Below are 27,582 nucleotides of genomic sequence, written 5' to 3'. Positions count from 1 at the left end.
TATTTGATGATTAATTAGATTATCATTTCGGTTTCATTTAAGTATGTCTGAGATAAATTGCTTGTGTCTATCATACCATTCAAAATTCTTCACTGAATTTATACATAAAATGGAACATTAGTCAGTAAATGATTTTTCTTGGTAGCAAATAAAACTGTTTTTATTCCCAAGTTCATAATTGCTATAAAAACATAATAAACAAGTAGATGATCTAGAAAGCGACCACAGCAACACATTCTGTGATCATGTTCATTCGTGTGAGTTCATCAGCAGGGGACCTGGGTCCAGGATAACATGTTCATTTCTGCCCTCAACTTTCTAAGATAAGTCTCAAAGCGAGCTTTGGTTTATTTTGATGTTTATCTTTAGAACCTCTCCTTCCAACATGATACTTCTTAGTGCGAATAAAAGAAATATTGGAAAGAAAAGGCCATATTATCTAGAGCATAGACTATTCCTTATAGAATTTTCAAATCACATTTTGATTACTATCTATTTATTTTTGCAAGAGGGAGAGAGAGCAAGCACAAGTGGGGATGAGGGGCAGAAGGAGAAGCAGACTCCCTGCAGAGCAGGAAGCCAATATGGGGCTTGATCCCAGGACCCTGGGATCATGACCTGAGCCAAAGGCAGTTGCTCAGCTGACTGAGCCTCCCAGGCACCCTCGATTACTATCTTTAAGTCAGTGGTAATATAGTACAAGTGTCTCCTCCATATTTTTCTTTTAAACTATTTGTCTTCCCGTTAGAGGGACAGAACACAGGGATGTCTTCCTGACTAGCCTCTTTTTAATGGATTTTCACAGCGAGATCACCTTTCCCCATGCAAAGCCCCAGCAAATCTCTGCTCCCTGGCTTTCCTTCAGTTAGGAGGAGGGTGCCACTGGCAAAGCCCCCACAGACAGGCAAGCAGACACCTGAGCAAAGGTCAGCCCCACCTGCTCAGCCTCTCAGCAGAATCCTGAAACCATCCTTTTGGTGCCAGTGTAGGGGGGTTGGTGCCCAGAACCATCTCTGGTTCTCTCTACTCAGTGACCAAGGCTGTGAGGTGCTATTTAGAGACAGAAGAGCATGGCCCTTAAACCAGGGAGGCTGACCAGCTGATTCTGGGACCAGATCTACATGTGTGCATAAATATATATTTTTTAAATATTTTAAAATATTTTGTTAATTATGTTTTTAATATTTTAAAATATTTTGTTAAATATAATTTTTAAAGTTTTATTAAGTTATCTTTTATATATTTGTATTTTAATATACAAATATGTCTTAGCCATATTTTAAATACATATATTAGATTTCATGTACTCTGTATATAAGCAATCCTATTTCCAAGAGGCACCTGGTAATACACTGATACAAATCTGTCACCTTTCAGGCTGTAGATTTGCATAACAACCTATGAGGGATGCATGCGTATCAAAAAGCGAACTTTATAATTTTGGGGGGAAAAATGATTTGTGGTACTTTTTACAACTCGTACAGGAATAGACAGCATCTGACTTAGTACTGTTATATGTTAACGGATCTCATCCTTAAATGAAAGGCTGGATGTTTCAAGTCTCAGTCCACAACTGTTCAGCTTCCATTCCCAAAAGATGGGAATGGATGGGAATGCTGGGTTTCTTCAGATGCAAAATGCCTGCCATCTAAAGTTGTGTCTCGTTTTCTCTAGGTTGCTACCAGCGGTGAATCCTATGTCCCTGATTTCTTCCGCCTAGAGCAGCTGCAACAAGAATTTAACTTTGTTTCGGATGAAGAATTAAATAGATCCAAACGATTCAGGCTTCTTTGTCTTAGAAGCCAAGAGGTGCCCGAATTCCGAAATTATAAGCAAATTCCGGCATATGATCGAGAAATTCTGGAAAAAGTATTCCAGGTAAGAAACTGCCACGGAAGAGTTAATACCGTAATAAAATATCTTCGTACCATTCAGTATACTATTCATGTGTGTTTTCTTGCTGTCACGTTCTCGATGGCCATATTGTTTTCTCATTTATAGCACTTAACCTTTCCATTATTTTTCTTAAACTTAACGTTTAAGTGATCTCTGTGCCCCATATAATAACATACAAATGAAGAAGAATTAGGGTTGAAAAGTCTCCTAAGTGTTACTATGGGAAATTACCCTGCCACACTGTTCCTGTGAGAGGCGCTGGCAGGAGCTCCTGGGGTCTCAGCCGCCTTGGGTGGGCAGGGCGCACAGGTCTGGCAGATGAGGGAGACTGCAGGTGGGGAACCTTTGAGGAGCTACAGGCAATAGGCGTGTGTTTTGGCGGGTGGGGGCGGCAGGCCAGTGAGAGCCTGACAGGCAAGTTAGTGTTTGATGAGGTAAACGGAGAGCCACTGGAAATTGATACCATGATGATTTTTTTTTTTAAGATTTTATTTATTTATTTGACAGAGATCACAAGTAGGCAGAGAGGCAGGCAGAGAGAGAGGAGGAGGCAGGCTCCCGGCTGAGCAGAGAGCCTGATGTGGGGTTTGATCCCAGGACCTTGATCATGACCTGAGCTGAAGGCAGAGGCTTAACCCACTGAGCCACCCAGGCGCCCCACCATGATGATTTTTTTTTTTTTTTTTTTTTTGCCATGATGATTTTTTATGCAGAAAGTGTGGAAACGGAGAGTACTTTTGGTTACTTGGTTCTTTGTATTAGTTCGGGTTTGTGACGGTGAGTGATAAAAAGCCAATTTAAGCTACTCCGAAAGGAGAGTTTATTGGATGATGTAATGCGAAAATCGGATTGACTATCTAAAGAGGCATGAATGGTAGGAGTTCAGCTGCACCTCAACGACACCTGGACCCAGAACCTGAACTCGGCAAGGACTTTTCTCCATCTGTCCCAAGCTTAAAAATCTTGGGAACAGCTATGGGGGCCTGGGTGGATCAGTCAGTTGAGCTTCTGGCTCTTGATTTTGGCTCAGGTCATGATCTCAGGGTCCTGGGATCCAGCCAGAGTTGGGCTCTACCAAGCAGGGAATCTGCTTGAGTATTCGCTCTCTCTCTTTCTCCCCTTTCCCCCCAACCACGCTCTCGGGCACACTCTCTCTAAGATAAGTAAATAAATCTTTGGGGAAAAAAAAAAAAAAATCTTGGGAACAGCTGGCTTGAGTTGCCCAGGATGGGTTAAGAGCCTCTCTGGGTATTCAGCTGTGACCACCGAAGGACTGAAGCAGAACATGGCTGCTTCCTGGGCCCCTGGGGGATTTTATGATAGAAAGAGAGAGGAAAGTCAGCCGCCTAAGACAAAGCTCATGCACCCTGTACTCCTCCAAGTAGGTGACCCGTGTCAGCTGCAGCCAGATGCTATTTACTATTTTTGCAAGTGCTCTACTTAAAATAGAAAAGACAAAAATGCCAACAGAAGCTTTGGCTGAGTTGCTCGAGTGAGCTTAGCATCTTGAACTATAGTGAGTCTCTTGGTTACCTCTGTGGCTTCTTTCTTCCTACATGAAAAGCTTATGTTGTAATTGTGCTACAGAATTATCTTCTACTTATAAGGCAGTTCAGCCAACTGGTTCCAAAACCTGCATACTGCATCCAAGATCAATCTTGAACCAAAAATGAAGAGGAAGGTGGAAGAAACACTTAGAACCATAAGTTATTATTTAAACCACATGTGATAAATTCTCTGATTTAAGATAAACTCTCTAGTCTCACGTGGGAAAGTACTAGTAATTCACAATCACAAAATGATTCCTTTTTAATTTTAGGACTATGAGAAACGTTTACGAGACAGAAACATAATTGAAACCAAGGACCACATAGATACCCATAGGGCCATAGTAGCCAAGTACCTCCAACAGGTAAGGAATATCATTTTACAGAGTCTTCAAAGGGGAAAACAGCCAGTACCCTCACACTGGGGGGAGGGTGATGTCTATTCTTCGAAGTTCTCTGTGGGACAAACATCACTTAACCTCTCTAGACTTTTTTGCTCATAATTACAGATATGAAATTAGCAGCCATCTTCATCTTTTGAATGTATGGAACACCAGGATATATCTCATTTTACGATCAGTGGTTATCTTAAGTGAGGCATGATTACAAGGGATAGAATTTCTTTAAGTCACAATTTTTCTCATATTTCAATGTTTGTATCATATCACCTTTGTAATGGAAAAATTTTATAAACCACATACTAACTGCCCTGATGCACTAAAAACTTGAAATATCCTTTTGCCCTTCCTTCTCCTAATAAATGTAACTTGTTGGAAATGCTATAGTCACTAGGGCACATTTTTCACTCCCAAAAGATCTACCCTGTGGGCTCCGTATAAAAAAACAATTTTTGGGCGCCTGGGTGGCTCAGTTGGTTAAGCAATTGCCTTTGGGTTGGGTCATGATCCCAGAGTCCTGGGATTGAGTCCCACATTGGGATCCTTGCTCAGCGGGGAGTCTGCTTCTCCCTCTCCCTAATGTGACTCCCCCCTCCCCCACTTGTGCTCTCTCTCTCCCTCCCTCAGTCTCTCAAATAAATAAAATCTTTTTTTTTTTAAAAAGCCACAATTTATTATATTTAAGACGTTCTCTATTTAAGGAATAATTAGAAAATAAATCAGTCTAAATAGAGGAAGAAGTTAAGAATCTGAAATCTATGTGCTTCAAGATGGGTCCTGTTTTCTCCAGTTGTTCATTCACTCAGCAAAATTTCACGATCATCCACCAGGAACTTTCCCTCGTCCCATGAATATAGCAGTGAGTGGAACAGAACCCCCTCTGCCTTAGGGGGGTATTAGTGAGCAAAGCGGTATGATTGCTATAGGAAGAGGTCAGCACCAGGGAGGAAAGTGCACGTGTGCTGGGAGGAGGCACTGAGGTGACACTGAGTGAAGACTGGAAGGAGTGGAGGGAGTGAGCTGTAATGTTCCAGGAACATTTGAAATAAAACACCTGTCTGTCCTCAGGTTAGAGAATCCGTGATAAATCGTTTCCTGATTGCAAAACACCATTTTCTTCTTTCGGATTTGGTCGTAGAAGAAGAAGTTCCCAATATCAGGTAAGAGCGAAGAAATCTTTTGTTTCTTATCAAATTATTTTCGTTGCATCATATTAAAATTTTCATGTACATAGAAGATTTTTATCCTTGTTTGGTACATATTTGGGCCCCCGGTAATGCTGGGAACTGGTAAAACCTGATTAACACCTCATGGTTACAGTAGTTGGAGGATTTTACTGAGCAAGTCACATGAGATGCTCTCCATCATGCCCAGTACACACCATCTCATCTCCCACCATGCCCAAGTCAGCTCCACCAGCATTTGCCAGTTCCCTGCTCCAGTCAGATGAAATCTGACAGCATTTCCCTCCTGCACGCTCCTGCTTTTCCTCTACCCCTTCCAGTCTGTCCCTCACTCCCCTGCACACATGCACACACGGACAGAGGGGGTGCCTCAGAACAAGCCCTGGGATTCCAGGCGGTGGGGAGAGACTGAGAGCTGCTGTGTGTTTGGTGAGGGGTCAGGGGCAGCAGGGAAAATGGGTATTCACATAGAAACTGAGATTTGATTGCATTTGCTCAATTGTCTCCCTGTTACTTGGAAAAATCTTCAAATTATCTCAACTAAAGGTGGAGGTATAAAAGGTGAAAAATAACTTTCTATATTGGTGGTCTTGTGTAGTGCATTAACTTCCTGACCTGTCCGTGATTGTCTTGGTCTCCTAAAAAGTTTATTTCCTATGCTTGTACTTTCTCTCCACTGCCAAGTTGGGCAGGAGACCAAAAAAAAAAAAAAATTCCAATGCACCCCCTCTCTTTGGCTTGTATCCAGGAGGGAGGCTGTACCCACAGACTCTCATGCACACCTTCCCCTTCATTCCAGGCCCCGGGTCCAGTCACTGAATGTATTTTTTCAGTCATGAAAATTATATTTTAGAATAGATGGTGATTTTCATGCTGTTTTTCCATTTCTTTTCTTTCTTTTTCTTTTTCTGCTTTACTTTCTGCATTAAGTTCTGAAGGCTCAGGGTATGTTCTTTCTTCTTTTAATTTTGGTTTGCTCTTAGCATTAAACTAAGATGTTTCTGTATGTGATGGTCCCAACCACCAAGACATCCCCATGCAGACTGCTAGCAGGGTGGCAAAGTCTCAGGAGAAGAGCCACCTCTGGGGGAGGGGAGGAATTGTGACAAAGAGAAGGGCTGTGCCAGGTTAGGACCCTCTGCCAAAGATGTCTCTCGGAGGTCCCCAAGTTTGGGTTCGGTGGATGTCCTGGCACAGTGATTAATAAGATGGGCTTAATTTGCAACAGAGTGAACCCTGAGGACATTATGTTGAGATAAATCAGACAGAGAAAGACAAATACCGTTTGATCTCACTTATAGGTGGAATCTAAAAAGGCCAAACTAATAAAAACAGAGTAGAATTCCCACCCCCACTGGTCAGGGGGTGGGAAAATCAGGGAGATGTTGTTTAAGGGTACAACTTGCAACTAGGAATTAAATAAGTTCTGGAGATCTCAGACATAACAGAGTGAATACAGTCAATATGTACCATAAACTTCAAAGTTACTGAACGCCTTGATCTTAATTGTTCTCCCACCAGGAAAGAAAAAAAAAAAAAGGATAATTATGTGAAGTTATAAAGGTGTTGGCTAACTCCACAGTGGTAGTCATATTCCAGGAGGTAAATGTATCAGACCAATACATTGTACGCCTTAAATACACACAATGTGATATAACAATTACATCTCAATGGAAATAAATTAAAAATACTAAAATGCAGATAATGAGTCATGCACAGAAAAGGAGATTTGCAATATTACTCTCCTCACACTCTTTTTTTTTTTTTTTGGTGGGGGGAGACAGTTATGTTTCATAACTTTCCATTATGTTAACATGTAATGGGCCTGCTCTTGTTTTAAGTGAGTTAAGAATAAATATATGTCAGTATTTTCCAAAGCAGAAGAAGGTGGCCGTTTAGTCAGAGTGACCCAAGCTGCAGCCACAGCTCGCTCTTCCTGAGGAGCCTTTAGCAAATCCCATCCCCTCCCAGAGCCTCCAGTTTCTTTATGTGAAAAATGGGATAAATAAAGGTTAGGCTTCTCAGGATTAGAAACAGTCTCTGTGAGGCACCCATCACTCTGCTCAATTCATAGAAGGGGCTGGTCAATGGCAGCTGCTCTGGAAGACCCCGGAAGCAAGCAGGAGCCCATCAGGGGCTGGGGCCTCCCCAGCTGATTATGGTCCTCGGAAGGAGGCCACTGGGCAGCCTGGTGCTGGTGGGGTGGCCAAGAAGCGAGAGCGGGCAAGAGGCCAGTGCTGTCCCCTGCTGTGGAACCCCATGGCATCAGCCTGTGGGTCCAGAGTCACATCTGTGCTTCTGCTCAGTCTCTGGGCTGTACTTAATGACCTGTTTCGTGGCCCTTTCTTCTGCCATGACTCATAAATCCGTTTATGGGATTTCACCTCACCGAGAGGGAGAATGGGGAGAGGGATCCTCCCGCCTGCCCCTTCCTCTTGAAAAATCATTGCCATCATGCCATCCTCATCTCTCCAACAGCTGCCATTTTAGGGCAACCACCCAGTGCTAGACCAGGGCCTGGGTGCTTTGCCTACCCACCCCCCTTATCCTCTTCATCACCCCAGGAGGTAGGCATGATCATCCCCACTTTATAGATGATGAAACAGAGACAAAGAGGTGAGATGACTTGCCCAAGATCAAAGAGGGGAGCCAGGAGTCCCACAGCTTTGTCTAACTCCAGAGGCTGAGTTACCAGGGAAGTGCCCAGGAAGGCTGTGAATGTCACCGTGGGAATGGAGCAGGTTAATGCGTGCCCCCAGGCTCAGGAGAGGGAGCATCCCTGGGGAAGGGAGACACGGGCCCTGAAGGGGTATGGCAGCTTGGGGCAGATGAGGAGGAAGGGCAGAGGGCAACCCATGCACAGGACTGGCCCTTGAGTCCAGGAGCAGGAGAGCACCTGGGGGATGAGTGGGCAGAGCACCAGGCAGGAAGCAAGAGGGGCCCAAGCACACTTAGCTTCCTCTGACCAATAGCAGCTAAAAGCAAGGTTAAGGAGCCACACCAGAGGATCTCCCCAATCTCAGGAGAATTTCTTGACAATTTCCACCCACCCTTAAAAAGACAGAGTTTTTCAGGGGCCTTTGAGGGCCCCTTGGGGGAGTTTGGGAAATTGTCTCATAGCGTTCCAGACCTTTCCTTTCCTCAGAGTCCTAATCCTGCTCTGTAATCATTAGCATTCTGGGGCTAAGCCTTTTCAAGCTGGCAGAACAAAAGCGACCACTAAGGCCAAGGAGAAAAGGTCGGAAGAAGGTGACAGCCCAAAACCTGTCCGATGGAGACATAAAGGTGCTGGTGAACATCATCCGGGCTTATGACATTCCCGTGAGGAAGCCAACGGCAAGGTGAGAGCCCTCCAGATGGCCTTGGAATAGAGAGTACAGTGTCCCAGCCAAGTGGGTCACTTCCTTATAGCATGTCCACCCTACTTTGAACATAGTGGTTGATCATGGGGGCCGGGGGTGGGGGCAGTCTTACTGAAGCCAAAACCCTATTGGTTGCAAGTAATAGAACCAACTAAGTCAATTTAGGCTAAAGAGGGGATTTATTGGGAATATCTCAGAGAACTCAAGGTTAAGAGGTACAGCTGAACTACATGGTGGACAGTGGACAGTAAAAGATTCAGATGGTTCTTCTGAGGCCCCATTGTCTCTCTCGCTCGCTTCCCCATGTGGGTCTGCCTCATCTCCATGTGAAGGAAGTGGTCCTTTCAGCCATGGTACCATCCACCAAGCATCAGTTTCTCAGGAGAGAAGATGAAGGTCCTGACTTAGGTTGGGGTTGATCCATGGTCTCATCACCTAAAGCCAGAGAGGCAGGGTCCCCAGGCCCAGGCCTGAAGGTGGGGAACAGTTCTCGGAGAAGTGGGTGTGAACTAGGCAGATACCCAAGAGGTGTATGTCCTAAGTTCTAAACAACACATGCTACAAGCATAAAAATGTGACTTCCCTTTTATCTTCTCCAAGACATGAGTGATGCCTACTATGTTGCACTACACTGGGGCAGTGGGGACCCCCCCCCCCCAAGCCAGGATAAAGTGAGCCTGAGTCTATTATCCCCTTTAGAGAACAGAGATGAGCAAGAATTCAGGAAAGAAAGAGTAAGAATTAAAACTTCTGCCAGCCAGTATCTTTGCCACTGTAATGAGGAAGGCTTACTTTCCTGCCCACTCACCAGCTTCCCCGCACTGTGCTAAGGCTCTTTCATACAGAGTATCTCACTTACTTTTCACTATTATTAATATCTCCTTTTCACAAAAGGGAAAATGTGTGGCTGGCTTGTCCAGGGTCATCCAACTCCGTCTGATTCACAGAAGAGCCCCGTTCTGGACTTTGGAATCTTATTTCCTCTCTAGGATCTTGCTTTTGAATATATCCCCCGTCCATTATTCTACCCTTTTGTTTTAACTGCCTAACTCTTCCACCCATTACAGAACATCTGATCATCACCAACTATTCCCACCACTGGGTCACTAGTAAATGCCCATTTAAGTTCTCCAATCTAGCATTGCTTCCTTGAGCCAGAGCCCCATCCCTTCACCTTGATTGCATCAAAGCTCAACTGTGGGGAGAAAAGCTGTTTTTTAAAATAATATATAGGTGTTTCTCTTATTTTGGTCTCTGTAGAATTTTTTTTTAAGTGTTAAACCATTCCGTTCAAATTACAAGGAGGCTGGGTTGATCCTCTGTGTTATACATTTGCGTGTAGGCTCATCAACACAGCTCAGATAGCAACGCTTGCAATAAGCCTGTCCGAAGCTCCACCCTCTACCCTTGCATCAAACTAGATCGGATCTTTCATCGCCTGCTCTGTACTCTCCTAGCTCACGCGCATCCCTGTGGTCTAACGTGCATCCCACTGGATTGTGGTTATTTGTTTACATGTCTGCCGGCCCTTCTCAGTGGAGCTGAAGTGTGTTGCATTTGTCTTTGCAGCCCCAGAGTCTAACACAGGCTTGCAAATATAGTAGGCACTTAACAGATGTTTTGGTGATACTGTAGTCAGTGGTGTTCCAAGGAGAAAAAGGATTTCTCTAGTACCTCTTGTGTTAAATATTGCACTTCTATTGTCTCATGGTTTGTCTGATACCCTAATCGTGAAAAGGGAGGACAGTTTGGTAGAAGGAGACAATGTATACTTTATAGCTCAATAGTGAATATGAATGAAATACTTGGTAAACCGCAAGGTTCAGGGCAAATATACAGGTATGTTGTTAGAATGAGGAGAAAGGCATCTGGAAGCAACTCTCTCGAGATAACCGCCTTTTCTTTTTTTTAAGAATCCCAAAAGGGATGGGGTGTCTGGGTGACTGAGTTGACTGAGTTGATTGGTTATGGCTCAAGTCATGATCTCAGGATCATAAGATCAAGCCCACAATCAGACTCCGCGCTGGACATGGAGTCTGCTTAAGATTCTCTCTCTCCTTCTCCCTTTGTCCCCCACCCACCCCACACTTACCCACCCACCCACCCCCAACCCCCACCCTGGCTCATGTGTATGCTCTCTCTCTCTTAAAAGAATCCCAAAAGGAGGCACCTGGGCGGCTCAGTTGGTTAAGCAACTACCTTCAGCTCAGGTTATGATCCCAGAGTCCCAGGATGGAGTCCCACATCAGGCTCCCTGCTCAGCAGGGAGTCTGCTTCTCCTCCTGACCCTCCCCCTTCTCGTGCTCTCTCTCTCTCAAAGAAATAAATAAAATCTTTAAAAAATATCCTAAAAGGGAAAGGGGGAAAGACCTGTAGATCCTAATTCAAGCAAGGAATTCATGAGGGTATCTTTCCCAGTGAGGTTTGGCAGGCCCAGAGAGAGGGGTCTTACACGGTATATGTAGCTCGCAGTTATTGGAGAGTTCAGGGTCACAGAGAATGAATGCAGTGGGAGGGGACCTGGGTGGAAACAGGACAGGCTGGCAGGAGTTCAGGATTCTACCACTTGAGAGGGACTGTGGCTTTCATTTGTGGGGGAAAAGACAGAGTCCTCACTCAGGCACCCCCTGGGAGAGGAAGAACAGGGGGAGGACCCTTTTCACTGTTCCAGCCAGACATGTAGGTCTAGGGATGGAAGTTGAGGTGGCATAGTTAATCACTAAGTCATGGAGAGGACCTGAGCATACTAAAAGCTTTCTGAAGTGTCAACAAACTTAAAGAAAACATATGTCACCAGAGCCCTACCTCTTTGGAGAAGCTATCTTGCTGAGTACCTAATTCCTGTCATGCATTTCTCCCTCCTAGCAAATTCCAGCAGCCATCAAGATCTTCAAGGACTTTCAGCGAGAAACGTGCTGCTTCCCCGACCACACACAGCCCTACCCACAGTGTGGACTACCCCCTCGGCCAGGTGACAAACCAAGATGCTATGGGTTGGCTTAGATCCTTGCCCCTTCAGAACTGCCCAGAAAATGTATTGTCTCTTTAATGCTTCATTTTCTTTACAAACATACTACTTAGTCAACATATTCTACCTCTGCCTAGAACAAAATAATTCAACAAGGTGTCACGGACTCTAACGCCTTGCTCTTCTCTTTAAGGTTTTAGTACGTCCTTTTGTAGAAGTTTCTTTTCAACGAACAATTTGCCACACAACTACAGCTGAAGGACCAAACCCCAGCTGGAATGAAGAACTGGAACTTCCTTTTAGGTGAGCATATTTTCCTCTTTAGGGAACTATAGGATATTTTGAAGAAAGGTGAATAAAACGGAGACCTGGGGGGAAATGACTATGGTGAAAGTTTCTGTAGCTTGTGGGCCGGGACAAGACCCAGGAGTCTGAGCCCAAGTCCCATACTGTTCCACTGGTACCACAACTGACTCCAGTCCAGAGGAAAAATGGGAAAATGTCCAACTTTTGAAATGCAGGTTCACTGTTGAGACACTCCATGCTGCCCATTCCCTGGGCCCCGCGGCCCCTCCACTGCTTTCTGTTGTTCCTTGTCTCCCCGACTCTGGAACCTTCAAGTAAACTCCCCAGTCTGTAACTCCCTACTTTCCGTAATTACGCTTTCTTCCTCACCAGAAATACTACATAGGCATTTAAAACTTTAAGTGATTTTAGGTATTTAAAAGACTCCTTATTTCAGATCTTGAAGCAGTCTTAGAAATTACCTAGTGCACCACTCTACTTTTATAGGAAAGAAATGAAAACCCAAGGATAGAAGGTGACTGGCTTAAGGCCACATAGTACCTTAGAGACAGAGCAAGGACTGGAGCTGGTTGAGCCAGAAGAGAAGGACACATGCCACTATTATGCCCAAAGCAAGCAAAAAGAATGAGAAAACATAAAGGCAGATGCTCAACAAAACACATGCAACAGCCCAGTATGGGGCAGGGCCTGGCTGGACTCAGAGCAAGTGGTATTACAGGAGAAGATCCTCACCCCTGCACCGTTTGAGTTTTCTATGGGAAGGTGAGTGGGAGGCAGGGTATGTTCCAGCAGCCTTGTCATTGGAGGTTTAAGGCTAGGGAGTAGTCTGCTGGAGACACACCTTCTAGAGCCCCATTGCTAAAGAAAGCTGCACACCGGCACAAGTGTCGGCCAGAGGCCTTGAGTGTAGCCCGTCCACGGAGCCAGCTCAGCCATGGCCAGCTGCGGGGATGATGTGAGACTCGGCAGGGCAAGCCAGCAGACAGGGGGCTTCTCTCTGTCCAGAGCCTCCAGTCTAGGGTCCCTTCCTCCTGAGTATAGTGTTAAGTTATAGCATCTCAGTACAAAGGTAATGTGGAACATAAGGAATAGCATGGAGGACCTTAGGAGAAGGAAAGGAAAAGTGAATTGGGGGAAATCAGAGGGGGAGATGAACCATGAGAAACTGTGGACTCCAAGAAAGAAACTGAGGGTTTTAGAGAGGAGAGGGGTGGGAGAACGGGTGAGCCCGGTGAAAGGTATTAAGCAGAGCACATATTGCATGAAGCAGTGGGTGTTATACATAAACAATGAATCATGGAACACTACATCAAAAACTAATGTATTGTATGGTGGCTAACATAATAAAAAATAATAAAAATTTTTTTTAAAAAGTTAAATGTTTGGAATGAAAACACTGCTTTTGATCCTTATCTCTATGCTCATATTTGAGTATTTTTCAGATTTTGGTATATGAATGCTCATTGTTTCCATCTTACCCATTGTCATGGTGTCTGGTCACATGTGCCCTTTTGCAGGGCCCCCAATGGGGATTACAGCACGACCAGTTTGCAGTCAGTGAAAGACGACGTGTTCATTAACATTTTTGATGAAGTGCTGTACGACGTCCTAGAGGTAAGCTCACAGTTTTGAGGAAGACGTCTGCACCCATGTTCACGTCCTCTACCCACCATATGTCCCTAATGCATTCTCTTTGTGATGGTTGATATGTTTCAGACTTGACATGTATCAGCAGGAAAGGGAGAAGGGAGGAAGAGAACTAGCTTTTTAATTTTTGATAACTGCCCTGGGTGTATTCCATACATGGTCTTAATTCTAGAACAACCCTGTGAAGGAGATTGTTAAATCTCCAGTTTAGTGAAGGGGAAACTGAGATGCAGAAGGGTTGAGCGACTTTCCCAGGGTCACAAAACAATAAAGTGTATGAACCAGAACAGGCCGCAGGTCTGCCTAACCCAGCCCACAGGCTTTCAGCTATACCTCGGCCATTTTTCCAGGGCCAGTTAATTACATGAGTGGCTGACGTTCCTAAAGGTTTACTGCCTCCCACCCCCCACAGGATGACCGTGAAAGAGGAAGGGGAATCCACACGCGTATTGAGAGACACTGGTTGGGAAGCGTGAAAATTCCATTTAGCACCATTTATTTCCAAGCCAAGGTAAGCATCTGATGTCTGAATTCCATGGGGCTCGGGAACGGCTGTGTCCACTGCTCCTGTTACGGCTTTCTCAGTGGGTCTGCACCCTCCATACTGAGAGAACCTAGCGCGAGCCACTGTTGGCAAGATAGGCCATCAATTTGGGTCATATCTGCGTGGCTTGTAAAACATCAATTTCCCTCAAAGTCAGCAGTTAATGTACAATTGTTCCAATCTGAGAAATTTTCTAACATTTAAATAGAAGTAAAGCAGAAGGTGGGACAAAGCAGAAACATGTCAAAATGACAAAAGTGGAGTAGATAGATGCCTGAGAGTAACTTAAAGGGAACAGTCAGGACAGTGATGGCCTATTTAATCACATACCTTCTATTAATGTTTCTAGAGTGCTCCCTATTTCAGACATGAAAAACGGTTAGTGGAGACTCATTCAACTAAGATACCCTTCTTCAGAGTTTAATGATTTTGCTTAAGGGGACCCATTAGGTTAAAAATTCTTGAATGATTCAGTGGCTCTAATCTGGGACAGTGAAAGATTCTGCAATGGCTCTAATATCCTGGTGTTAAATCCATGGCAACAGGAGGCTTTGAGCCACAAGCCTGTAGGTAATCTCCCACAGCCATAGAGGGAGCAGTTTAATCCCACACGTGATGACTACCCAGACCAGGTGTCACCCGGGCCCCAGAGTCTTTGGCAAAACCCAGGCCTGGATAGGTTGGAATCTCAAGGATTGTGGAATTGTGATTCTCCCCCGAGACAAAGGGACAGTCCACAGGTGAAGATTCCGTGATGTACTGGCCAAAAAATTTCCATTTCTCTCTTTGAATACATCTTAAGGGGCACCTGGGTGACTCAGTTGCTTAAGTGTCACCTTCGGCTCAGGTCATGATCTCAGGGTCCTGCAATCGAGTCCCATGTCAGGCTCCCTGCTTAGCAGGGAGACTGCCTCTCTCTCCCCCTGCCATTCCCTCTGCTTGTGCACTCTCTCACTCTCAGTCAAATAAATAAATAAAGTCTTTTTTTAAAAAAGATCTTAAATGAAAGAAAAGCTGTTTAAGAGCACATGAGTTTTTAAACGAAACTGCCATATTATTTGGCATTGCTGAATTTCACATTTGGAAGGGTACTCAGAGGTAATTACTCCCAATCCCTTCCTGATAAATGAATCTCCTTTATTATGGTAATATCCGTACTCTGCTTGAGTGTCTCTAGAAACAGGGAACTCACTACTTCATGAGGCAGTTTGATCTCTTTGCCATAGCTGTGTTATAAATTTCTTCCTTGAACCATGACATAATCTATGTGCTTCCCTATTTGTAGGTCATGGTTTGGAGCTACATGTAGCAAGTCAAGCCCTGACCCACTAATAATAGTAGGAGTAACTACATTGCATGCCATTACTAGCTAGTCTGTATGTCACCTCAATTAAACCTCACAACAATCCAGTCAGCTTTATTATTCCCATTTTACAGATAAAGAAACAGAAGCCTAGAGAGGTGAGGTCACTACTCAAATCCCAAAGCTTACAGTGGAGTGGGATTCAGTGTTTACCCACTTCCCACAATGCTCACATTGTGTATCCCTGGAGAACAAGATTGATAAAAGGAGAGAGAACTATTCAACTTTGGGGTTTATACATTTCAATATTAACTTTTGAGAATGGTTTCGTTACATTTGTCATTTAGAAGTTTTGTCTTACTCCAAAGCTCGTGCTCTTCCGTGCAGCCGCAGGGGACATCTGGCAGGATCTGGAGACACCATTGGTTGTCACAACTAGAGGGGGAACTAGTGGCATCTTGTGGGTGGAGGCCAGGGTTGTTGCAGACACCTCACAGTGCACAGGACAGCCCCTACCACAGAAGTCATCGGGCCCCAAATACCAGCTGTGTGCAGGGTGAGAAACCCTGTCTTAAATCCTTACACCCTAGCTATCTGGAGATAATACCCATTCCTCTCTGGGTCTTCAGCCTATGTCTCACATCAGATGTGCTCAGTTATTTCAGCTACACATTTCATGGCGTTGTTTCTGTATCCTTTTTTTTTTTTTTTTAAGATTTTATTTATTTATTTATTTGTCAGAGAGAGAGAGAGCACGCACAAGCAGGGGGAAGTGGTGGAGGGAGAAGCAGAGTCCCCACTGATCAGGGAGCCTGATGCGGGGCTCGATTCTAGGACCCTGGGATCATGACCTGAGCCGAAGGCAGACACTTAACCAACTGAGCCCCCCAGGTGCCCTGTTTTTGTATCCTTTTCTCTGTACCCCTTCACCCACCCGCCCCCACTCCCAGGCTCTGGGGCAAAGCACTGATGTAAGGAGGAAATTAAACAGCAGGTCACTTAATTCCTCCCTGGAAAACACAGTCACTGAAAATTTAACTTCCCTCTCTATTTCTCCTGAGACATAAATACCACCAAAGACTGAAATGAAAATCGGATTCTCTGTAAGCCTATGAATTTCAGATTCTGGCCCTGAATAGTGGCGTGGCATCAGACAGTCATAATAAACGTATTGTTGTGTTGACTGTGCAAGAGTGGAAAGTCCTGTCTTTTGAAGTCTCTACAGATGTCAGGTCATTTTACGTAAGTGGCTGGTAGTGCACCAGACCTGCATATATTGAGCACCTGCTGTGTATACAAAACGCTGTTCTACATTGGAGAAGGGTGGTTGAAACCTGGGTGATAAAGAGATCTATTCAGAGAGAGAAATCACAGAGTCTCCAGAGGGAAGTGATAAATAGGCACACGCCTATGAAGTCGGGCAGAATGGGTCACGGTAACAAGTGCAAGACACACTGCCTACGTGAGGCTGCTGGAGACAACGGAATAATTCACCAAGGAGATGACATCTGATCTGGAAATAGTGCTTAGTACTCTGTGATGGGGGGATGGGGGAGTGGCTGCTGGCTCACCCACACTGAGCACTGAGCTTCTGCCAGGTAGTTTTGTGAGTGTCTGACATCTACTCATCTAGCACCCAGAACCACCCTACAACAGGTCCTATTACTGTCTCTTGATAAAGGCAGGAGCTCAGGCACCTGGACTGTAATCCAGGATTTGAAGCCAGGTGACCTGCTGTCACAGACCCCCGCAGAGCTGGGGATGCTCCGTGGAACTGTGCAGAGGTAGGGAAGTAGAGATTCCTTCCCATGAGAGCTTAGGGAGACACACCCGGAAAGAGGGGGAGCCTTGAATGCCAGTCTGAGCAGACTTTATTGGATTCACTAGGTCGTGAGAGCCGGCACTTGCCTTTGAACTTTCACTGGAAAACCACTGGGATGTTTACCAAGTCATATGTTCTTCACAGATTGATGGGACGTTTAAAATAGACATTCCCCCTGTTCTTCTGGGCTACAGCAAGGAGCGAAGCCTGATTATCGAGCGGGGTTTTGACGCTGTGCGAAGCCTGAGTGAAGGCTCCTACATCACCCTGTTCATTACCATTGAGCCTCAGCTGGTTCCCGGGGAGTCGGTTCGAGAAAAGGTAACCCTGCCCCCACTCGGGAATTGCAGGCCTGGTGATGAGATGCTGCTAGGCTAGCTGGGCGGCGCTTTTATAAACACAGACCGCATGGCACAGGCAGAGGTCCCTGACACTGTCCACTCACTACTCTTACAGTCTAGATGGATGGAAGGGGAGACGGCAGATTTGCACTTTCATTGAGCCAATACTTCAGTTGATCAACAACTTAAACGTTCAGGCAAAGCAAGACAGACATAAACATGCATCAGGTTTAGAAGAATTTTCTTAATGGGAGGAAAAAAGCAGACCGCTCTTCTATCTTGCTGTTATGGGCAAGCACGCCGAAATACAGCTCCATGTCTGACCTCACATCCCTAGCTGGGCTGTGCGTCGAATCAATTTACAGAACTGTAAGGCTAGACCTCCGGGGTCACCTCTCTTCAGTGCCTTCAGACAGGTGCAGGCATCTGCACAAGTGCCCTAATTCTGAACCGCTCTACAACAAAGTTTCCAGAACCTAGGTTTGTTGGCAACTGTTTCCCAGCCCTTACAGCCAGGACACACTTCCTTAACATAACATGCTTATTCAGCAGTGATGTGTGCTGCCCTCTCTGGTCTGGGGGGAGAGCGTTGATCATGACCTGTTCATACTATAAACTGATCCAATCACCACCACCACGAACTGAGTTCTTACTCGGTTCTCCGCACCGTGTCAGACGTTTGACACCTGTTCTCTCTTAATACTCACAGCTGTACTGTGTGGTGGGTCTCCAACTGAGACAGGAGGAAACCGAGGCTCAACCATCCAGTTCACCCAAACAGTAAATGCAGAGCTAACGAGTCTGTCTGACTCGAAATCATATATATTTAATAAATATTTACTGAGCATCTTCTGTGTGACTGGCATTTTTCAGGCACTGGGAATATAGCAGCCTAGAAAAGCAGAGAAAAATCCCACGGAGCTTACATTCCTGTGTAAACCCAGCTTGTAACCTACTGCACTAAACGTGGATTCTTGTGCTGACTCTTTCTTTAGTTTATCCATCTTTATAATTAAGACTCAGATGGAGATGGGGGGGGACAAAAGAGCACATTCCTCTGTTTCTTTTTCAGTATTACAGTTTTGTTCACAGAGAAAAATACTTCCACTACTCCCCTTTGCAAGGATTATTGGAAAAATAAATCTGCTGAAATTCAAATTAATTTTATATGCTAGCCTTTGTCACAAATGCTGTGAAAATCTGTTTTCTAGAAGACATGGCAGAATATATGTGTTTCAGAGTATTTCTAAGAAGTGAAACATGTATTCTTAATGTTCTTTCTTTATGTATAAACTCAAGAGAAAGCCAGAAAACATGCTGACACAGAAAAATGCTCCCAGACAAAAGATGGCTTTGCTATTTCTGTCTTCTTCATGAAGGAAAAGCAATCCATCTGGAGGTGAGTTTCCAGAGCCCGTGAAAGCAGTCTGGGATCACTTTCTGGGACCACTGGCTGAAGGGCTGAAACCCAGGGCTGCCTTAGCACCTGGTGCATGTCCTGGCACTGCCCCCCACGGGCTCTGAACCCAGATCCCCCAGGTCTACAGGCAGGTACTAGGGCTGTCCACTGCTGTCTTCCATGGCATGTCACTGCCCCGCTGTGGCTGTGCGAAGCATTTCCCTTAGGCCTCCGAAAAGAGGGCTTAAGAAACCCCTTTGGAGGGCAGGCTCTTTGCTGCTATTTGATGAGGAAGCATGTGGACTGACAGCACCCTGAGGTCCTAAACACGGCGGCAGAAAACACTGCCAGGTGAGTCCCCTGAAGATAATGCAGGAGAGACAAGCTCTCAATTAAGAGCATAGAGACCATAACCTGGAATTGGCTCTCCGATTACCACCACTTCCAGGATTAGCAGATTAGAATCTTCCCTCCACCATCACCCCACGAGGAACCATTCCCTGTGACTTTTTAAAGGATTTATTCATGGGATTTTCATAGAGAATCAGTAGCAACACCTGAAATTCTTATAACTACTTTATGTTGTCTCAAGGGAAGTTAAGTTTTTAAAAATAGATTATTTCTGTTAATAGTCTTCCTCTCATTTCTTTTTTCTTTCTTGCCTCTGATAGATGAGTGACATGCTTAAAATGGTATACCAGGTATTGTGTTTTACATTCATTGGTCAGTAGTCATTAGGCTTTTACTCAGCTGCCCTCCGTCCCCTGCCACTTCCGGGAGGCTGATGGGTCCTGCTATGTGTGCGATCCCTGGGCAATGAGCTACAGATGTCCAGAGTTCCATGAAGAATGTCCAGTTTCTGTCCCGTTTCATTTTGTCAGGGAGATTCTTATATAGCTTTGAACGTAGGAAGTCATAGGTGTGAATGTGGCTTGCCTGCTGGGAACCATCTCCACTGTCTCCAAGCCCATAAAATCCATGAGCTGCTGCTTACAGAGACCACGCAGCCGTGACAAGGATTTCTGATCCACGGAGCTGTCAGTGTGTCCAAAGGGAGGTTTTGAACCCATTCAATTTTCTGTAAATACTGACACTAACCTAATGGTTAAAAAAAAAAAAAAATTGAACCAGTTAAGAATTTTCCACATTCTGTGTTGAATCAAACTGAGAATTTGTCAGTTAGCCCTTAATTTGTTTTGTAATAAACAACCCAAATTCTTCCAGTATTTAGCTTTCCCTTGGCACTCCTTAGATTACCAAATAGCACACTCCTCTGTAAATCACTGTTTTGCTCCATGAAATGGCATCCTGGTGGCCTAAGCAAGTATTAATGACCATTAATAGATTAATGACCATTAATGTATGCTTGGGGCAGACAGGAACACAAGATGATTCAAGTATGGGCCCTGCTCTCCCAAAGTACAGGGTACATAGTCAAAATACACAACAGCACATCCAGGTCCAAGTGGTAAAAAAGGTTTTAGGCACAGTTTCTTCAACCTGGAAGGCCAATAGCCAGGACTGATTTAGGGTTCTTACTGCTTTTTCTGGACAGTGCCTACTGCTGCCTCTTAAGTGCACCCCTAGAGTCCCGTGTTTAACTCTATAGAATCTCTGGTCAAGTAATTAAGTGCCTGACTGCTTGTTAGTGTTTTCCTCTAGACTAGAAGTTGCCTGAGGGCACGGTTTCATCCTCCTTTAACCACAGAGCCTGGAACCTTTCAGACTCTCAGCAAATAATTGGACAAATAAGTAAATGAATGAGTTTAAAGGACACAGGGATGAATTCACTGGATGCTTTTTTCAGCCACTCTTGTTGCATGATTTTCCATCTTTATAAAATTACAGTTATTTCTGGGGTGACAGTTATATCTCCGGAGTCTGTGATACACCCATACCAAACAAATCTTCGGAGCTCACCCTTTTCATTTATTTATATCTCTGTCCCAATGTGCCGAGTGGTAGGTGGTTATAGTGATGATGATGATGGTGATGATGATGATAGTGTTCAGATTCAGATGTCAGGGACATCCCGTGAGAGTATATGGCAGGCTTCTGGAAGTGCCTCACATCCCCACAACCTCTACCCGAGTCCCTCAGGGGATAGCAATCAAATTAGAAACAGGAACCACAGTTCAGAGCCAATGAAACAGAAGTCAGAACAGCTGGGATAGTCTAGATTCCATCTGAAGTCATCAGAAGTAAGTGGATGTTTTCTGTGCACTTGTTCATTCACTCACCAGCATTTGTTAAACACTATATGAACTATGTGCCAGGTGCGATTGGTACTGGAGATTAAAAAAAAAAAAAAAGATCAAAACAAAATCCCTGATTCTAGGCATCTTGCTCTATAGGGGAAACAGAGTAAATTTATCAGCAGTTTTAAATGCTAAAAAAATAAAAATAAAGCAGAGTATGAGAAGGATAGCTGGATGCATTTCCCTTCTCAAAACATACATATTTTCAGGCACTGCGCAGAATCTAAATTCCACCTAACAGTTAATTTTTCTAATAAAATTTTATATGAGTTTTATCTTGAAACCCTTTGAAATGTAAGCAACCGTATGTATATTTTTATGTAAGCAACAAAAATCTGGTTAAAAAACACTTAAATATGTGCTTTTTGCAAACTACTTTTTTAGCATTAGCTTTAGGGGGAAAAAATTACGTGTGTCTAAAGGCAAATGAAAATTTCTCTGTTTCATCTGCTTTGAGTTACTATCAGAAGTCTGGGAATTGGTAGCTCATCTTGGATCAGAGAACTACTTAGAATAAATATAATAAATTTGGTCTTTCTGGTTCTGTTTCCTTTTTCCCTGAGACCCATTACTATTATATATTACATTGATTGTGGGCTTAAAACTTAACACACCCACATGTATCTGTCAGTTTGTTATGCATTTAACGTGAGTTGCTCGAGCTTGCCTTTGAGAGGTTAGATTTCTGAGCTCCTCTCCCCTCTAAAACCAATGTCAAAATACACAAAAAAAACCTCTGCTTGGTCTCGTCAACCAGAATTAGTACATCATAGTTTACTTTCTGTAGGTGGCTATAGTTTCCACAGGACCGCTTCCCTGTTGGCTGTTTTCTTTAAATCCTGTTCAATATCTTTGAAATACTTGATGAATCCATCTAATTTTTAGATTACAAATATAGTTAAATGAAGCCCTAGGACTCCAGGGCATGGAGGGGTTCTTAATCATAGTTAATCATAGTTCCTGAACCACACATTTAGTTCGTGTCAACTGTGGGATCTCAGCGAGTTCTACTGTGTCTCCTGTCATCAGATGTAAACTCCATGGAGTCTTTGTTTTTGAAGTTTGATTCTCAGGAAGATGAGAAATTGCTTCAAGCAACAGAGAAGTTTCAAACTGAATGTGCCTTAAAGTTTCCACATCGCCAGTGCCTCACAACAGTGACGGACATCAGTGGGAAAACCGTTTTTGTCACCCGTTACCTCAAGCCTTTAAACCCTCCTCAGGAGCTCCTGGATGCCTGCCCCAACAGCCCCCAGGCAACGGCGGTGAGTGTTTCATAGTCCATCAAGGCTGCTGCTAAAAATGTGTTAAAATTTTAATATATCACCCTCTTAATTACCATGTTTCCTAGTACTTCAGATAGTCACTATATTGAGATCATTAGTGGTGAAAGAAATGATTAACACTTTTTTTTATTACTCTGAGGCTCATTTTCTTTAGAAAAGTCTGAAGGAACCAGAGACAGTAGTAATCCTTAGTTCATTCTTTCAGTGAAAGATTGTAGGGTGCTTACCCTGTCCCTGGCTCTCGACTGGGTTCTGGAAATTAACATTTGGAAGATGCTTTACACTTTCACAGTGTCTTATATAAACACGCCTTCATTATGAGTCCTCCATCATTTTCTGGGGTTCAAACCTAGGCCTCCGACTTCAGAACTCATGCACTTTCTACTATAGTTAGAGAAGTATTCAGTATTATAGTTAATATGATAGGCATCATTGACTTCAAATGAAGCAAAAATTATTTCCAAGATTTGAGGATGTATAAGCATGTAAGCTGTCACCACAGACCACATCCATACTGGGCCATTAAATATGGCTGCAAAGCACCTTCCCCCTCACAACCACACATAACAGAAGCCATATGTTAAACAGCTTTATTAAGTGACTACTGTAACCCATAACTATCTTTAGAGAGTGAGTAGTCTAGGAAGTAGTTGCTGCTAATAAGTCGTTAACATAATAATTTAGGAACAGGGTGATGATATATCTATTTGCAGATATAGATACAGCAAAAAAGAAAAGCTCGTGTTCCACATATCAGTTACTTTTTTTGTTAATCAATTTTTATTAAAAACCATAATAGGGACTTCCCTCTATTATTCCTAGCATAGTAAATATGCGAAAACTCCTTTCAGGAGAGAACATAGGAGGGATAAATAAAAAATTTTTTTTTAATTTTATTTTTTATAAACATATATTTTTATCCCCAGGGGTACAGGTCTGTGAATCGCCAGGTTTACACACTTCACAGCACTCACCATAGCACATACCCTCCCCAATGTCCATAACCCCACCCCCCCCACCCCCCCTCCCCCCATCAACCCTCAGTTTGTTTTGTGAGATTAAGAGGGATGAATAAAATTTTTAAACCATTTTTAGAATCGTGGCTGACACAAAACTAAGGTGAGGGGGAAAACTCAGAGACAGGAAACAACAAAGCAGATTCCATAAGGGTGAGAGCCTGAAATAATGTCTTCTCTAAGGTCATCCAGTAATTCCTGATGCCTTGTGCTGGGCTTCAAGCAGGCCACAAGACTGTTGGGGAAGGAGGTAATGTGTGGTGCCAGGCTAGGGAGGGAGGATGGTTGAATCAGAGACTCAGGTACAGAGTTAGGACTCTTGACAGGTAATGTCAACAGTTGGTAAACCAGGAAATACCCCACTTTGCAGAAGGAATCTTGCCTGTCTCAGCCTGGGATGGAAGAGAAACGAGAAAACTTTCTCCAGAGAATTCCTAATCAATAAGTTGTATTTATTCACATTTGAGACTGGAATTTACACTGCCTGGATGACCCCCCCGCTCAAAAAAAAAAAAAAAAAACCAGACTTCAGCTGAAAATTTAACTGAAAGTGTTCCCTATTGGGAATGTGCCTAAATCCCTGACAGAAAGAAACACAGATCTTTCTAGAACGCCCTTTAAACTCAGCCTTAAAAACAAACAGGAAAAGTTCCAAAGTTCCAAGCAACACAAACATATAAAAGATTATCTATGAAGAAATAAGTCACCATAAAGAAGGTAAGAGTTAACACACACAACACACTGCAGAATTGGGCCACAAAGACTGCAGATACTGGAATTATCAGATTCGTACTATAGAACAGACATGTTTACTCAGTTTAAGAAATCCAGGGAATAGTAGACTGTCAGAACTGATAGGAAAATTATTAAAAATATTGCATGGTACTTATAGAAATATGAAATAGAATAATTAAAATGAGAAAACAACTGGCTTAAGCAAAATACTAAATATAATTAGAGACTTTTTGAACTGGAATATGCATGCAAAGAAATTACTTGGAATATAGAGCAGAGATAGCAAAAAATAGAATATTTAAAGGAAAGGTTAAGAGACATGGAGAATAGAGGCAGGACACCCTGTATGAAAAGAGAAAGACAATGTTCAGAGATAGAGCTAAGAATTTAAGACTTGATGAAAGTCAACAATCCTCTGATCCAGGAAGCCCAGTATATCCTACACAAGATAAATGAAATGGAATTAAAATCTAGGCATGTCATGAGAACTACAAAGATGGTCTTAAAAGCAGCTGGAGAGAAAAAAACAGATTTTCTATAAAAGAGCAATGATTCAACCAATAGACTTTTCAGCTGCACAAATGAAAGTCAGAGAAGGAATAATATCTGCAAAAGGCTGGAGGAAAATAGCCATCACACTAGTCATTTATATCCAGTGAAGCCATCTTTCACACAAACCTGGGAGAATTTACAACCAAAAGATTCTCAGTTAAGAAATTTACAAAAAAATTTACATCCAAGAGAAGTAAGGATAGTAATACTATGATTATTAGCATAATAATAAGGAAAATGGAAAATTTGTGAGTAAATCTAAATAGGCATTGTCTTCACATCAATACTACTAGTAATGAGGATGGAAAATTGTGATAAAAACAAAAATCTTGGGGAAAAAATGGATATATGTCAGGAAAGGATTGATGAGAGTATTTTAAGGCCCTTATATTTTCCAAGAGGAGAGTGAAGCTATTTATTAACTTTTAAGAGTTTTAAAGTTAAATATTCATGTTGAAACTTCTTTTACTTTTTTTAAGATTTTATTTACTTATTTTAAAAAGAGAGGACACAAGTGGGTGAGGGGCAGAGTGGGAGGGAAAGGGACAAGCAGACTGCTGAGTGTGGAGCCCGACGCGGGGCTCAATCCCATGACCCTGAGATCATGACACAAGTCGAAATCAAGAGTTGGGGGCTCAGCCGACTGAGCCGCCCAGGTGCCCTCATGTTGAAATTTCTAAATCAATCACTTAAAAGAGTAAAAGCAAGTGCATATAGCTTCCATAGTGGGGGGAGATAAAATAATGAAATGGGATGAAGAAGAGAGCAGGGAGAAAAAAAGAAACAAAAAAGTATGAAAAATAAAAAGCACAGAATAAGGCAGTAGAAGTAGTCTAAATGTTTACTATCAATCGCAATCATAGCAAAGGGATTCAACTTTCCAGTTAAAAAACAAAGACTGTCAAACTAGATTTTTAAACTGATTATGGTGGAATCTGGCAAGCTGATTCTAATATTTGTATGATGGTGCAAAGGGCCAAAGTGGCCAAGACATCCTGAGGAATAAGAAGAACTCAGTGGGAAGATTTGCCATACCATATATCCAGATTGTTATGAGACCATAGTAATTAAAGTAAAATGGTATTGACACACAGATAACAGAGAGAAAAATGGAAAAGAATAAAAAGTCCATTCAAATTTAACCCACTCAAACCCGATGACTGGAAATGAGTAAAGAAAAGATTGACTCTTACATAAATTTTACTGGAATCATGGATTTTTACATATTGAAAAAATAAAAACAGATTCCTACTTCACATCACTCAAGAGCAGAGACAGATTGAGGACTTAAATATGAAGACATTTTTATCTTTATGACTTGAGATAGAAAGTATTTCTTAAACAAGAGAGAAAAAAAGCACAAACTGTAAGAAAAAAAAATACATTTGGCCATATTAACAGTGAGAACTTGGGTTTATCAAAGACACCACAAAGGAAATGAAAAGCCACAAATAAGAAGATGTTTACAAACTGCAGGAATATGAGTTGTACTATAATGATGCCTGGGTTTCAGTTTCTAAATACTATTGCTCTCTCAAAAGGAGAAGTGAGTTAGGGGAAATCAGAGAGGGAGACGAACCATGAGAGACTGTGGACTCTGAGAAATAAACTGAAGGTTTTGGAGGCGGGGGGGATGGGGTTAGGTGAGCCTGGTGGTGGGTATTAAGGAGGGCACATATTGCATGGAGCACTGGGTGTGGTGCATAAACAATGAATCTTGAACACTGAAAAATATTAAATTAAATTAAATTACAAAAAAAAAAAAAAAAAAACCTCCTTGGAGAAATGGCTGCTTTCTGGACTGAGCTTGAGAAAATACAAGATGACTGTGGAAAGTCTTCTTGTACCAGAAAGTAAGAGACCTAGGAGCCAGTGTGTTCATCTGTGAAAGATGGGTATTAGCTGTGACTTCCTCCGTAGGGTGTGTGCAGAGAGCGAAATAACATAATGTGAACACAGCACTCAGGGAACAGTTGGTGAGCGCTCACTTCATTTTGTACACATAAATGTCTGTGATACAGGAAACCTTCTTGCAAGAGATGAGGTAGCGGGCGCTTAGGTGGTTCAGTGGGTTAAATCCTCTGCTTTTGGCTCAGGTCATGATCTCAGGGTCCTGCAATTGAGCCCGGGTCAGACTCTCTGCTCAGCAGGGAGCCTGCTCCCCCATCTCACCCCCGCCTGCCTCTCTGCCTACTTGTGATCTCTGTCAAATAACTAACTAAATAAAAATCTTTAAAAAAAAGAAAGAAAGAAAGAAAGAAAGAAAAAGAAAGAAAGAAAGAAAGAAAGAAAGAAAGAAAGAAAGAAAGAAAGAAAGAAAGAAAGATGAGGTAGCATATCCAGCTTTCTATTTTACCACAAATTATTTTTTTTGAACAGGAACTGCTCTGTTATTTTTTGTTTAAACAGGAACTGGTGGCTCGATATGTGTCATTGATTCCTTTCTTGCCTGATACGGTTTCATTTGCCGGCATCTGTGACCTGTGGAGCACCTCCGATGTGAGTAGTTCTTCCTCACAGATTTACAGTTTGCGCTGACTTCATTGAACATGGGCCAAGGGCTTGTGTGATTTTAAATTGCAATGTTCATTAGTCCTTATGAAAATCCATTTGGTCATCTGTTTAGCAGACTGAGCTAAATTCTGAAGTATTTTTTTTCTTTCTGGTTCCATTTGACCAAGTTCAGAAATGAAGAAAAAAACATTTCCACAAAGAATAAAAAAATGTTTCAGATGTCTTAATAATACTGATGTATCCTCCCAGTATTATCTTAACAATATCCCAGCTTTATTCACTTAAAAAAAATCAAAATTATGCTCCATATTACACATGGAACTTACATATTCCATAATTCATGGGCTTCTTGAGGCACATGATGTCATTATTGATTCGTATGTACTTCCTGGTCACCTACCACATATCAGACATTGTACTAAATTCGGGCTATGAGCGAAATAAACATGGCCTCTGCCCTCATGGGATTTACATTCTGTGTATGTTACATAACATCCACATGGA

At 43.0% G+C, this 27,582-nt stretch overlaps 1 protein-coding gene across 5 annotated transcripts in view; it reads left to right on the top strand.

The window, feature by feature from the left end:
• Window positions 1-27,582, top strand: part of CC2D2A (coiled-coil and C2 domain containing 2A) — a 135,657-nt gene that overhangs the window by 87,929 nt on the left and 20,146 nt on the right. For 3 of the 5 annotated variants that reach the window (XM_032854718.1, XM_032854725.1, XM_032854740.1), the window contains 12 exons: window positions 1,675-1,878; window positions 3,716-3,808; window positions 4,910-5,001; window positions 5,956-5,970; window positions 8,199-8,366; window positions 11,253-11,358; window positions 11,549-11,658; window positions 13,179-13,275; window positions 13,721-13,819; window positions 17,122-17,298; window positions 22,037-22,240; window positions 26,974-27,063. In XM_032854718.1, coding sequence (XP_032710609.1) covers window positions 1,675-1,878; window positions 3,716-3,808; window positions 4,910-5,001; window positions 5,956-5,970; window positions 8,199-8,366; window positions 11,253-11,358; window positions 11,549-11,658; window positions 13,179-13,275; window positions 13,721-13,819; window positions 17,122-17,298; window positions 22,037-22,240; window positions 26,974-27,063 — 1,455 coding nt within the window. Of the gene's footprint in view, window positions 1-1,674; window positions 1,879-3,715; window positions 3,809-4,909; window positions 5,002-5,955; window positions 5,971-8,198; window positions 8,367-11,252; window positions 11,359-11,548; window positions 11,659-13,178; window positions 13,276-13,720; window positions 13,820-17,121; window positions 17,299-22,004; window positions 22,241-26,973; window positions 27,064-27,582 lie in introns of those variants that run through there. The other 2 variants (XM_032854736.1, XM_032854749.1) reach the window with 2 other exon arrangements.

This window comes from Lontra canadensis, unplaced genomic scaffold, assembly GCF_010015895.1.
Source record: "Lontra canadensis isolate GAN:19392208 unplaced genomic scaffold, GSC_riverotter_1.0 scaffold1, whole genome shotgun sequence".
Classification (NCBI taxonomy): Eukaryota; Metazoa; Chordata; class Mammalia; order Carnivora; family Mustelidae; genus Lontra; species Lontra canadensis.
The sequence above is the reverse complement of the archived record's forward strand: the minus strand, read 5'-3'. Positions and strand labels throughout refer to the sequence as shown.